Consider the following 14,336-nt stretch of genomic DNA (forward strand, 5'->3'; position numbering starts at 1 on the left):
TATTTATTGAGGTTCTAATTTTAATAGTCACAACAATATTTCTATAATTTTATTTAATAGAATTAAACAATATAAAGAAATATTCATCTTAATTTGAGATTGTCATTTTATTTGAGAGTTAAAATTGTACATAATTCATATCGCCTTCTCTTACATGATAAAATACTAGTAGTTTAAATTTTTTGATGGTCTTATAGTAGAAAATGTCATTCATAATTTAATAAAATCTTAAAATATATTAATAATTTTGATTATATATATATATATATATATATATAAAATTGAGTAAATTTTCCATGGAAAATGATCTTAATTATATGATTAAATGACTTTTACGATAAAACAAATGAATATAAAGTTTTTTATTGTCATGTTAGAGTAATGAACTAAAAAATATTGAGAAAAAAGAAATATCTAGAAATTATTCTTTGTTTTTGTTACAATTGAAATAATCTCTACTTGGAAATATTTTCATTTGAAGAATCATCACAGACAGCTGCAAGATTGGTAGATAATTGTTGTTGATTTCTAATTAAGGAAAAGTTTGAAGCAGAAAGAGACTTTCCTTTTAATGAAGTAAAGCGCGATGAAGGTGGGGGAGGTATAAATTTTGGATGGCGATCTAAATTCGGTGACCTTTTCTTGGAATAGTCTTTTGGCGGTGAGATTGGAGATAAGTCATCACCTTCATTTTGTTGATTTTTGTTTATGTCCATATTCATGTTGTAGCCACTAGATGAACTAGAATTAAGCTCATGAAAACTATATCTATTTGAATCTAACTCACTTGATGTAGTTTGATATTTTTCCTGAAAAGAAATAAACACCAAATTAGATAGTTTTAATCAAATAGTTTAAGATTATAGATTATGATAAATTAAATAATTAAAATTAAAAAATCAGAACACATGATAATTTAGATTAGATACCTATTACATAAAATAAAATTACACAGTTTATCCAAAATAAAATAATATGATGCTTAATTTCTGGTGTATTTTTCAAAAAAAGAGTCACGTCATAATAAAAGATCCCTAGATATAATTTATAAATTATAGATTGACTTATTATTAAAATCAAATGTTTATGTAGTCTTATAATGAAAACTAATAAAAAAATGACATGGGTTCTTTCAATAATTTAATGTATAAAAAATATTTCAAAAAAAATTAAATATCTTAAATTTCATAATTTGATTGAATATAAATTATTTTTACTAAAGAGAATTAAAGAATTCTATAATAATTTTTTCTTACCCCAGTCGATTGGTTGGGCTTGTCTCCACTTATATGGTCATTGAAAAAAGGAAGATCTTGTCGGCCCTTAGAATAGTTGCCCATGAACCCTTTGTGGGATGATGGGAGGGGAATTGAACCAGGCCTTAGAGAGGCTCAAGATTTTCTCAAGAAAACAAAACTATATGAAGGAAGGTGGTGTTGGCGGCTCACCACTCTATTTTAAGACTACCCCTCCTAGGAACCACACCGAGCAAGCATGGCACTATAGAAGACCAAACAACGCACTACCATCAATCAATGGAATGGACATGTAGAGAAATCGATAATGCTAGTGCCTTCAATCACCCCTATATACACATATCTTTTTAAATTCATTTATGATCACTTTATCTATCTAATTAAAATTGCTTATTTCAATGGAATAACTAACCTATCAAAGTTGAAGCAGTTGCTGCCTATCACGGTCCAAAACATATTGACTCATAGGGGATCAACGGTGACTCTCTTAATATAATTTAGAGTCTTAAAGGGAGCTTAAGCCGAGTTGGTCTATTGAGGCTATAATTAATGACTCTCTTCATTTCGTTAACTACTTTGATAAGGTCTATATATTTTATATCTTTAGGGAAGGGAACTCCTTAACGGATACCTTTGCAAATATTGGGTGGCTAGGAATGAGGAATTGAGATGGCAAAGGGGCAATCTCCTTCCATCCAATATTGAAAATATCATTAATCATGAAATGCTCCATGGCTAGATGGGGATAATTATTTAATCCTTTCAGAATTTGGAAGGCCAATTTAATTAATGATGGTATGAGTATGCCTTGTAATGATTCTCACATGGATTGTGGATATCTATTGTGCTTGTTTTTCTTAGAAGGCTATCATAAGGCGATTTTATGGGATCATTTGGTGCTAGAGATCATGTGGAGTAGTCTCTTGTTGATGTTCTCGATACCTTCCTTCTTTGTATGTGTGGTGGGTGGCGAGAGGATCAAGGTCAAGCCTTTGACTTGTGAAAATGTTAGAAAGAATCCTCAGGTTTGGCATATTTTAAAGAAACTATTCCTTGAGTACTTTCATGGTTTTGACCCAAAGGCCTCTAAATTGTTCTATAATCGTTGGAAGAATTATTTAATCCTTTTAGTATTTAGAAGGCCAATTTAATTAATGATGGTATTGTTAGTCATTTTAGATAACCGGAAGACAACTGAGAGGGGGGGGGGGGGGGTGAATCGGTTTTCTCAGATTACAGGAACATTCAGCAATTAAAACTTTAATACCGAAACCCAAAACAATAATACCAGAATAGCGATTAATCCAATTAAGCATAAACAGTAATTATAGAATAAAAACCATCCACACAACACCAAGAATTGTACGTGCAAAACCCGGTAAAGGGAAAAACCATGGTGGGAAGCCTACCCACAACCAGATAATACTTCTGCAGTAAGTATGTGAATTACAATGAAGGGGCCTGCACTTGCAAGAAGGCCAATAGCCTAGAGCACACTACTCATCACAAAAGGAGCCTCACTGACTACATATAAATCCATACTACAATTCGGAGAAGTGTTGAACTGCAAAATATAGCATCTCCTATGCCTGAGTACAGTTCCAGTTAAGCTCAATACCAGAGGACTAAATCATCTTACATAAACCCAATTCAATCTCCAATGATCGACCAACTCCTCTGCCTGAACGATATTACATTATTCGCACATTACATTCCTTGACCATGGCCTCTTACATTAACCATGATGATCTACAATGAGATCTTACATCTATATATACAAGCCCTCGACCATAAACAATCAGGTTAGCCACCAGATAATAAACAGATTACATAATTACAAACCATTTCAGCCTTAAACCAAACAAATAATATCAACACATAAGACATCCCAGAAATACATCAATAGGTCATATCCACACGTTACATTAAAGTCGGTCCATAACCTAGATCAATCGGAACCAAGTATAGGTCCACATGCTTCAACAATGATCTCCAACCACTAAGTCTCGAACATGATCACCAACAACATCCTGAAACTCCATCAGAAGCTGCACCAACACCACTTATGCAATTCATCAAAGATTTTCACTAAAAGCTTTGTCAGTGAAACCCTCACCAGAACTAAAAACCAATCTTCTAAGAAAACAGGATAGCATCCAATCACCAGACCAAAACCAATTGACCAAATATGAGTATAAGTATCATGAGCAAGCCAATTCCATCACCAGATTATACCAGAACCTGTTGGATCATGTCGGATCCAAGTTAACCAGAAACCACTTAACCTACTGAGACTAGAAGGGTGCCAGTAAAGCATCCAAACAGTTGTGTTGACATCAATGAAAAAACATCAATGCAACACATAATCAATTCCACCAAATGGCCAACAATCTCCCCATTTGGCATTGATGGCAACACTAGATGCGAAAAACATCTAAGGACCAAGAAATGACAAACAAGTCTCCCCCTGTGGAAGACAACCAACAATCACCTGCATATAGCTCTGAATATCAATATCACTCCCTTGTCATATCTCTCCCCCTTTGACATTTACTTTTTCACATCAATATCACTCCCTTGTCATATCTCGCCCCCTTTGACATTTACTTTTTCACATCAATATCACTCCCCCTTTGACATCAATGCCAGAAATTTGACAGAAATATCAAAGCAAAAACATAAGCCTCTGAATCACAAAGCTGACAACTACCCCTGAGCAGTAGCATCCCACATCAGTGTCAGAATGAATAGTATCTCAGATAGTGCATGCCAGACTGATGCAAAACCGCATCAATCAAGTCTCTACTGGAGCGGCAGAAACTCCCAATTTGTCTCTCAGACACTCAAATGATTCCTTGGATAAAGGTTTAGTGAAAATATTTGCAATTTGTTCTTTAGTGTTCACATAAACCAATCTAACTTCATTTGCTTCCACCTTCTCCTCCAAAAAGTTATACTTGATATATATGTGCTTTGTCTTAGAATGAAATACCGGATTCTTTGATATATCAATAGCAGCAGAGTTATCACAATGAATAACTACCGGTGCATCACAATCCACCTTTATATCCTCCAACATCTGCTTCATCCACAAAACTTGTGTACTGTTAGTACCATCAGCAACATACTCAACTTCAGTAGTAGATAAAGAAGTACATGACTGTTTCTTGCTGATCCGTGAAACCAACTTCTTTCCAAGAAAGAAAGCTCCACCGAAAGTATTTTTCTGGTCATCAACATCTCCATCCCAATCAACATCTGTATATGCACATAAAGTAAAGTTACCATCCTTAGGGTACCATAAGCCATATTTTGATGTACCTTGCAAGTATCTAAAAATCTTTTTCACCGCCATCTCATGATTTTCTCTAAGATCACTTTGAAATCTTGAAACAATACAAACATCATTCATAATGTCAGGCCTAGTCTGAGTCAAATAGAGCAGACGTTCAATCATAAATTTGTATCTTGTAGGATTTACCGATGTAAAAACATCTTTTCTTGTCAATTTCTCACTTGTAACCATAGGAGTACTTACCAGTTTAGAATCTCCCATACCAAATTTCTTCAACAATTCCATAGCATATTTAGTTTGAAAAATAAAAATGCCTTTGTCAGTTTTATAATCTGCAAACCTAAGAAAGATTTCATCTCACCAATCATAGACATCTCAAATTCTTTCTCCATGTTCTTAGAAAATTCTATGCATAACTTATCTTCACCTCCAAAAATAATGTCATCAATAAATACTTCAACAATCAGTATATCACCATCAGTGATTTTATAATATAAATTACTGTCAGCACTACCCTTAGTAAAACCAAGGTTCAAAAGATATTTATCCAACCTTGCATATCAAGCTCTAGGTGCTTGTTTCAATCCATATAAAACTTTCCTTAGCCTACAAACCATATCTGTATCATCTGATAGTGAAAAACCACTAGGTTGCTCGATATAAACTTCCTCATCAAGATTCTCATTCAAGAATGCACATTTAACATCCATTTGATAAACCTTGTAGTTTTTATAAACAACATAGACAAGAAATAATCTTGCAGCTTCAATCCTAGCTACAAGTGCAAAAGTCTCTCCACAATCAATTCCTTCCTTCTGAGAATATCCTTTACAAACCAATCTATCCTTATTACTTGACCATCTTCATCCAATTTGTTCTTAAAAACCCATTTAGTTCCAATAACATTTTTATTTTTAGGTTGGGGAACCAAAGTCCATTTGTTCTTTTTCTCAATCTGATCTAATTCTTCTTCCATAGCTTTCAACCAATGTTCATCTTTACATGCTTCAATTATTGATACTGGTTCAACTTGTGAAATTAAACATACCTCATTAGTTACCAGTCTTCTTGTCATCACTCCATTGCTCTTATCCCCAATAATTTGATCTTCACAATGATTCAATCTCGCATACTTAGGAGTCTTCTGACTCTCTATTCCTCTTCCCTATTCTTCAGTTACTATAGAATTCTCTGATGTTGCCAGAGTAACTGGTTCAACTCTTTGTTCCGGTAAAGGTGCTACTGGTTCAGATATAATCATTTCCACTGCCTGTTCCTTCTCATAAACTCTGATTTGATTTATGTTCAGCTCATCTACTTTGACATTAGCACTCTCCACAATTCTCTGCAATCTCTTGTCATAACATCTATATGCTTTGCTTTCATTAGAATAACCAAGAAATATGCTTTCATCACATCTAGGATCAAATTTTCCAATAGTATCATCTTTCCTAATATAACATTTACCACCAAAATTTTTGAAATACTTAACTGTAGGTGTATTGCCAAACCATAATCCATAAGGTGTCTTACCGATTTCTCCTTTGATATGTATTCTATTGAATGTATAAACCGTTGTACTCACTACTTCTCTCCAATAGATATGAGGTAGATTAACTTCCATCATCATTGTTCTAGCAACATCCAAGATAGTTATGTTTTTCCTTTCCACAACTCCATTCTGTTGAGGTGTCTGGGGAGTAGAAAATTGTCTTCTTATATTATGCTTGTCACAAAAGTTATTAAACTCACCGCATGTGAATTGTCCACCATGATTTGATCTCAAACATTTAATCTTCAATCCTGTCTCAGTTTCCACTTTAGCCTTAAAGATTTTAAACTTTTCAAATGCTTCAGATTTTTCTCTAAAAAAAGTAACCCACATCATTCTAGAATAATCATCAATGATTAGCATGAAATATCTATCACCATGAAAACTTTTAACTCTAGTAGGGCCACATAAATCAGTATGAATAAGATCAAGAACATCATTATTCATTTGACATTCTTTACATACAGGATTATAGAGCTTCATAATCTTAGGTATATCCCTAACTGCCTTAGTTGAACTGATCTCCACAATGCAATCAAAATTCACATGACACGACCTTTTATGCCATAGCCAACTCTCATCAATCTGTGTAATCAAACATGTCTTCTCACCGGAGTTCAAATGAAATATATTACCTTTTGTCTGTGTACCGATTGCAATCTCCAAGCCAGATCTATTACTGATTTTGCATTCTCCATCCTTGAATTGTAATTAAATTCTCTTATCTACCAATTGTCCTACACTCAAAAGATTATGCTTCAAACTTTTAACATAATAAACATTGTCAGTATTGTTCTTACCATCCAATGATATAGTTCATTTTTCTTTGATCATACATGCCTTGTCATCTCCAAATCTAACTAGTCCACCATCAAATTCTTGCAAACACAGAAACTGTCATTTATCTCTAGTCATATGATGTGAACAACCATTGTCAATTACCCATTCATCCTTGTCTTCAATTTTAGCAGCAAGTGCCTTATCTTCCTGTGCTGGATCATCTTCCTTGATAGCCAGGAACACCCATTCCTTCCCATTGCCGGATCCACTAGCAGAGTCTTATGTCGGTTCATCATCTGAATCAGTAATTCCTTCCTCATCCGCTATGTAGCATAATTTGTCTCTATTTTTCTTGTATTTATACTTTTTATGATATCTAGGGTTGGGCTTAAAAGATCTTTTAACTCTTTCTTCAAATCTTGAATTTCTTTCAAGACATCTAGATGCAAAATGACCAATCTTATTACATGTAAAACATTTAAAAGGTTCTTTTACTTCATACTTACTTCCTACCGGTCCTTTAGGTACTCTTCTAGCAAATAGGGCTTCAAGTTGCCCAAACTCATCATCTTCTCTCTTCATATCTTCTAATTCCTTTGCATATAAAGATTTACAGTCTTGCTTACCGGTTGTAGATGCATGAAAAGAAGGTTCAGTCTTTATAGCTCCAAAAGGTCCAAATTCCTCAAGCTCAAAAGCAGATAGTTTCCCAACCAAAGTATCTCTGTTGATAGATGTATTAGTCATTGTTCTCAACTCATTAATAGCAGTAGCCTTCATTTTGTAAGCCGGTGGTAGGGCTCTCAGAACTTTAGAAACAATTTCATCTTCACTCAGAGTTCCACCACAACATTGAATTCTCATAACAATATCATTTACCCTTTCCATGAATGCAGTAATCATTTCATCTTCTTCCATCTTCAGGTTTTCATATCTCACCCGGTAACCATCAAGTTTAGCAATCTTCACTATATGGTCACCTTCATTGAGAGTCTCCAACTTATCCCATATAGTCTTTCCAGATGATTTATCTGTTAATCCCATTATTTGTTGATTAGAAAGTGCACACAAGATGGATTCTCTTACTCTACAATAATTCTCAAGCTCCTTGTCCAGGTTTGTCGGAGGAGGATTGTCAGATCCCGGATTAAAGGGTGTGACACCATTCTGTGTGATCTTCCAAATCTCCTTACCAAGACATCTCAGATGAGTCTCCATTTGAATCTTCCATACTGTGTAATTTGTTCCATCAAGCCTCGGAATATCCCTTCGAAAGATAGCTCCAGAAGAACTGGATGAACTTGAATTGTTAGTCGCCATAGGATCTTCCTCAAGTGGTTACGTTTTCTGCAGAGGACCAAAGCTTTGATACGATTGTTAGACAGTTCAGATAACCAGAAGACAACTCTGAGGGGGGGTTGAATCAGTTGTCTCAGATTACAGGAACATTCAACAATTAAAACTTTAATACCGGAACCCAAAACAATAAACCTGAAATAGCAGTTAGTCCAATAAAAGCATAAACAGTAATTACAGAATAAAAGTCATCCACACAACACCAAGATTTGTATGTGAAAAACCCGATAAAGAAAAGAACCACAGTGGGAAGCCTACCCATAGTCAGATGATACTTCTGCAATAAGTATGTGAATTACAATGAAGGGGCCTGCACTTGCAGGAAGGCCAACAACCTAGAGCACACTGCTCATCACAAAAGAAGCCTCATTGACTACATATAAATCCAAACTACAATCCGGAGAAGTGTTGAATTGCAAAATATAGCATCTCCTATGCCTAAGTACAGTTCCGGTTAAGCTCAATACCAGAGGACTAAATCCTCTCACATAAACCCAATTCGATCTCCAATGATCGACCAACTCCTCTTCCTGAATTATATTACATTATTCGCACATTATATTCCTTGACCATGACCTCTTACATTAACCATGGTAATCTACAATGAGATCTTATGTCTATATATACAAACCCTCGACCATAAACAATCAGGTCGGCCACCAGATAATAAACCAATTACAAAATTACAAACCATGTCATCCTTAGACCAAACAAATAATATCAACACATATGACATCCTAAAAATACATCAATAGGTCCTATCCACACGTTATATTAAAATTGGTCCATAACCTAGATCAATCGGGACCAAGTATAGGTCCACATGCTTCAACAATGATCTCCAACCGCCAAGTCTCGAACATGATCACCAACAACATCCTGAAACTCCATCGGAAGCTGCACCAACACCACTTATGCAATTCATCAAAGATTTCCACTAAAAGCTCTGCCAGTGAAACCCTCACCGGAAACAAAATCCAATCTTCTAAGAAAGCAGGATAGCATCCAATCACCAGACCAAAACCAACTGACCAAATATGAGTATAAGTATCATGAACAAGCCAATTCCATCACTAGATTATACCAGAGCCTGTTGGATCACGCCGGACCCAAGTTAACCAGAAACCACTTAACCTACCGGGACCATAAGGGTGTCGGTAAAGCATCCAAATAGCTAGTGTTGACATCAATGCAACACATAATCAATTCCACCAAATGGCCAACAAGTATGAGTATGCCTTGTAATGATTCTCACATGGATTTTGGATATCTATTGTGCTTGTTTTTCTCAAAAGGCTATCAAAGGGCGATTTTATGGAATCATTTGGTGCTAGAGGCCATGTGGAGTAGTCTCTTGTTGATGTTCTCGATACCTTCCTTCTTTATTTGTGTGATGGGTGGCGAGAGGATCAAGGTCAAGCCTTTGACTTGTGAAAATGTTAGAAAGATTCCTCAGGTTTGTCATATTTTGAAGAAACCATTTTTTGAGTACTTTCATGGTTTTGACCCAAAGGCCTCTAAATTGTATTATAATGGTTGGAAGAATAGGGCGCTCTCTATGTATGGAAAGAATGTTGAAATTATTCAAAGATTATAGGGTTATCAATACATGGAAGGAAGAGTTTTAGAGACATGAAGTCCTTGGTGGTAACAGTGTAGCAATTCCTCAAAAGAAAGGAGGAAAAGAAGTTGATTAAGAAGGCAAATGGGAGCTATGTGGTCAAGTCTCTCAAACCCCTCTAGGCTTCAGTGGTGAAGGCAATTGTGCAATATTTTACCTTCCATGGTATATACACCATTGTGTTTGGCTTTCACTTTGAACCATGTTAAACCATTTTAGGCATAATAAAAAAGTTTCATTTTTTCATTTTACTTGGTTGCTTCTTTGGACATGGGTATTAAGGACAACAATAAAAATGTGAGGAACCCTATGCTTCATGAGGATAATCCTTTTCATTTTTCGAACATGTCAAATCTCTCCCCTCACCTTCCAATGTTAGGGGTTAGAGAGGGTACCCCCCTTCCCTAGAGGTTGATAAGGAGTAGGGGTCCGAGTCATGGAACAATATGATATAGGGGACGAAAAGCTTGAGGAGGACGAATGGCATTTAAAAGCTGATGACTCTGATTCCCTTGGTTCCTTGGTTCTAAAGATTCTCCCTACTACGAGATGAAGGACAACAAGAATAAAAGGCAAAAAGCCAATTTGTCTGTTCCTGGTTCTAAAGGGGAGGATTTTGCAGGCTTTGGTTGGGGTGAGTAGGACAATTTGGGGGGGAGAATAAGCCTAGCAACTCTTTGGTGGGTAAAATATTCCCAGAAGAGAGACATCTTCTCCTCCTCCATCCTTGGATTGGTGAGGAATGTATGGCTTGTCCTCCCTTTCCTAGGACCTTCATAAGGACTCTCCTCTTCTCAATTTCGAGCATGAAGACCTTGAAGACTTGCTAGGGGTAGCTAGGGATGCAGTTGTGGACTAGTTTAGGATGTTGAAGTAGTTTTTCTCTTAAATTAACAAGATTAATATTAGACTCTATTCTTTGCATAGCTATGTATTGATTCCCTTCAAGGAAAATAGGCTAACATTAGGACAAAGGAGGAGGACAAAAAGATGTTGCTAATTTTAGAAAATGTTGCCAAAGATGTCAACATTCTGAAAATGGATTATGAGGGGCGTATTGTTGGCCTTGCAGCAAAAATGAAAAATATCCATGATGGCTTGGTTAATCTGGTTAAATATGAGTCTCAAATCTATTCAAAATAGTGTTGATAACATCAAGTGTTGGGCTGAATAATGGCAGAGGATTTCGTCCTCTAATTCTTATGTGGATCTAGAAGGTGTTGATAAGGGTAATCAGGTGGCATTCAAGAAGGGCTTGTGTACTCTCACTCATGATAATCTAAAGAAGTCTGCAGAGGAGGCTAAAATTAATATGCAGGACATGAATAAAATGTATATGATTAAAAAACAGCTAGAGGCTAAGGTTGTTGAGGCCCTCAAAAACCTCCATTAGTGCCACCAATTTGTTCTTTTGTTTTCTTTTTATTTTGACCTTGTTTCTTTGTAGTTTGCGATGAATACTAAGAGGGGGGGGTGAATTAGTATACCAAGAAATACTGAACTCAAACACTTAAACAGTTTAGCAATAAATCGGTATAACAGATTTACTAACAAACCGGTTAAAACAAATGCAAACCAAACAGCAAATAAGGCATTCACCCACCAGAGCACAATCACCATAACACGAGATTTTGATGTGGAAACCCAAATGGGAAAAACAACAGTGAGATGAAACTCACAAGTAACTATCTGCAGAATAGTAACCAAACCGATTAAGGTCAGACTGGTTAAGGTCAGACCGGTTAAGGTCATACAATGTTCTTCACCAGAACAGATCCTCTTAGGAATCTCAATCTTTGTTAGGAGATAAGTCTGATTAAAGACTACCTTGTGAGAGGATTTCAAATCCATAGTTGTGAACCACCTTGTTAGAGGATTTACAAAGGCTTTGTCAGGCCTACCCGGTTAAGGGTTTCAGACTTGTCGAAGATGTGAGTAATCAACAAGTGAGTGATCTAAATACTAGCACAGTATGCTTGGTTAGATCCTTGATAGCTCATTGTTAATGCATTTCAGCATTACTTCAGTCTTCAATATCTCCACACTCTGTTTCTTCACACAGACCTAATCTTCTTCTATGATCGCACATACAAAAACCTCATCAACCACCTAAAACCCTAACAACCTTCTAAAACCCTAGACATGATGTCCTTATAAAGGAATCTGATTTCATGTCGGTCCAATAGGATTACATTGCAAGTTCCTAGGTTCAATGCATCTGGACACATTTGGTAACACAGTACAAAATCACAACCAAAGTGTCGGTGGATGATAACTCATCACAGAAATACCAGTTGGTAATTCATCACAGAGTAATACCAGTTCATACATTTACTGATTACCGTTTCACACATTTTACCAATTACCGGTTTGTCAAAATGAAGACTAGGAAAAATGATAACAACCGCTTTGTTCCTTCATACCGCTTTGGGATCCTCGAACCGCTTGAGGTCTTCATACCGCTTGAGATCGATAAACACTTTCTGCAAAACACCGATAGTCTAAAGACTATAATACATAATACCGGTTGGAACAAATACCGGTTGAGCATAACTCATACATACAAAAAGTGATCTCAAAGCAAGTGTGTGTCCATCAATGACAATCACAACATCATCATCAAAAATGCCAACAATCTCCCCCTTTGGCATTGATGGCAACACTTAGGAAAATTTTTGACATCTAAGTGTTTTACAACAAAAATATGCCATAATCAAAATTACTCCCCCTAAGCATATACACTATCCCTTTTGCAGAAAATACAATGTATACTACTCCCTTAAAGAGATAACATGAAAGTATACATAGCATTCACCAAAATTTTAAATACAAAATACAACTCCCCCTTTGCCAACAATGACAAAGTACTACAGAATAACCCCTGTTTCTCATTATCATTAATATAATAAATATTTATGACAATAATGAGTGAAACTTATAAAAAACCGATTTAAAATCCTGCATAAAAGTCTTCATGGATAAAGACCATGATTCAAGTAATGAGGTAGCCACCTCACTTTCTGTTTGCATCTGGGATACCTATTCTTCCATGGCATCAATGGTGCTCATCTCTTGAGTGACCGTTAAGGCATCCAGATTGAGATGGCATTTCTGAAGTATTTGCAGTCTAGGTAGTAGAACTAGTTGAAGTTCCTGCAAATCTTTGGTCCGGTTGCTGATCTCCAACTCGATTCTGGCAAATTGGAGCTGAAACCGGTGAACAGTTTGCCCATATGTAGTGAAGGAATCATAGGGCGTCTTGAAGGTGCTTATAAAGGCCTGCAAATCATATTGCAGTTTTTCTTTCTATGCAAGCACATCATCACAAAATAGATGGGGTTGGCTTATCTTACTAAGCAGCAGTTTTCCCTCATCCATAGCATCTCTTATGTCCTTTTGTTCTTTCTGAAGTTCAGATCGGAGCTCATTCAGTTTCTTCACTAAGGTAGTGTTTAGTGCCTTTTGATGCTTCTTCTGTGCATTAGCTTCAACCACCTCTTCCAGGCATTGTACCTAGTCTTCCACAACTGTACATAGAAGTTTTAGTTGGGCCAAAGAGGAATCGGTACTGGGGAGGTTAGTACCGGGAGTCAAACTGGTAAGAGTTTCAACCACAGTTTGAATAACATCTTGCTCCTTTTTCCTCCTTAATTCTTCAAGTCACTCCTGTGCAAGCTTAATGCTTTGGAGTAGCTCCGATTCATTTGCAGATTGGAGGTCAATAGGACTGGTAATGTCAGCCGGTTTGGCTTGACTACCGGTTGCCTTTGGTGTCTCCACATGTGTGCTCTTTGTCGCTTCTTTCTTCGCTTCGGCTCTTTGCTTTTCCTCTTCTGCATTTTTTTGTTCCTCTACTTCTCTCTTTTTCTTCTCTTCATCCTTCTTCCTTTCTTCTTCCTTCTTTTCTCTTCTTCTTTCTTCTTCTCCTCTTCCTGTTTCCTCTTCTCCTCTTCCTATTTCCTTTTCTCCTCTTCCTTTTTCTTCTTCTCCTCTTCCGTTTTCTTCTTCTCCTCTTCCTATTTCCTCTTCTCGTCTTCCTGTTTCCTTTTCTCTTCTTCTTTTCTCTTCTCCTCTTCCTGTTTCTTTTTCTCCTCTTCTACTTGTTTCCTCTTCTCTTCCTCTTGATTCTTTTCTCTTTCTCCGCTTGCACTTTATCAGCCTTTTCTTTGTCCTATTTTTCCTTGTCCACTCTCTCTTTATCAACTTTTTCCTTTGTTGCATCCAGAGTGACATTTTCACCATCCAAAGCATCAATGTCAATTGTGTCCATCTGTTCAGTGACCGGTTCTCCTTCACTGTCATATACCTCATCTAGTTTTCCGATTTTCGGTTCTTGTTCAACCTTCTTGGTGGCTTCAGACACTTGGTGCAACCTTAGAGAGGTTTTGGCATGTGAGTGTGTATCTTTCACCACTTCAGAGACTTTCCCTTCCAGTAACAAGAGTCTTCTTCTTCTCATGAAGAAGAGGCCTTTGT

The 14,336-nt window shown here is 36.4% G+C and overlaps 1 protein-coding gene across 2 annotated transcripts in view; it reads right to left on the bottom strand.

The window, feature by feature from the left end:
* Positions 1-397: 397 nt before the first annotated feature.
* LOC131030762 (probable serine/threonine-protein kinase At1g54610) overlaps positions 398-14,336 on the bottom strand; it is a 201,618-nt gene continuing 187,679 nt past the window's right edge. Inside the window, exon 7 of one of the 2 annotated variants that reach the window (XM_057961678.2) lies at positions 398-809. In XM_057961678.2, coding sequence (XP_057817661.2) covers positions 456-809 — 354 coding nt within the window. In that variant the 3' untranslated portion in view covers positions 398-455. The remainder of the gene's footprint in view (positions 810-14,336) is intronic. The other variant, XM_057961680.2, reaches the window with a different exon arrangement.

This window comes from Cryptomeria japonica, chromosome 5, assembly GCF_030272615.1.
Source record: "Cryptomeria japonica chromosome 5, Sugi_1.0, whole genome shotgun sequence".
NCBI lineage: Eukaryota > Viridiplantae > Streptophyta > Pinopsida > Cupressales > Cupressaceae > Cryptomeria > Cryptomeria japonica.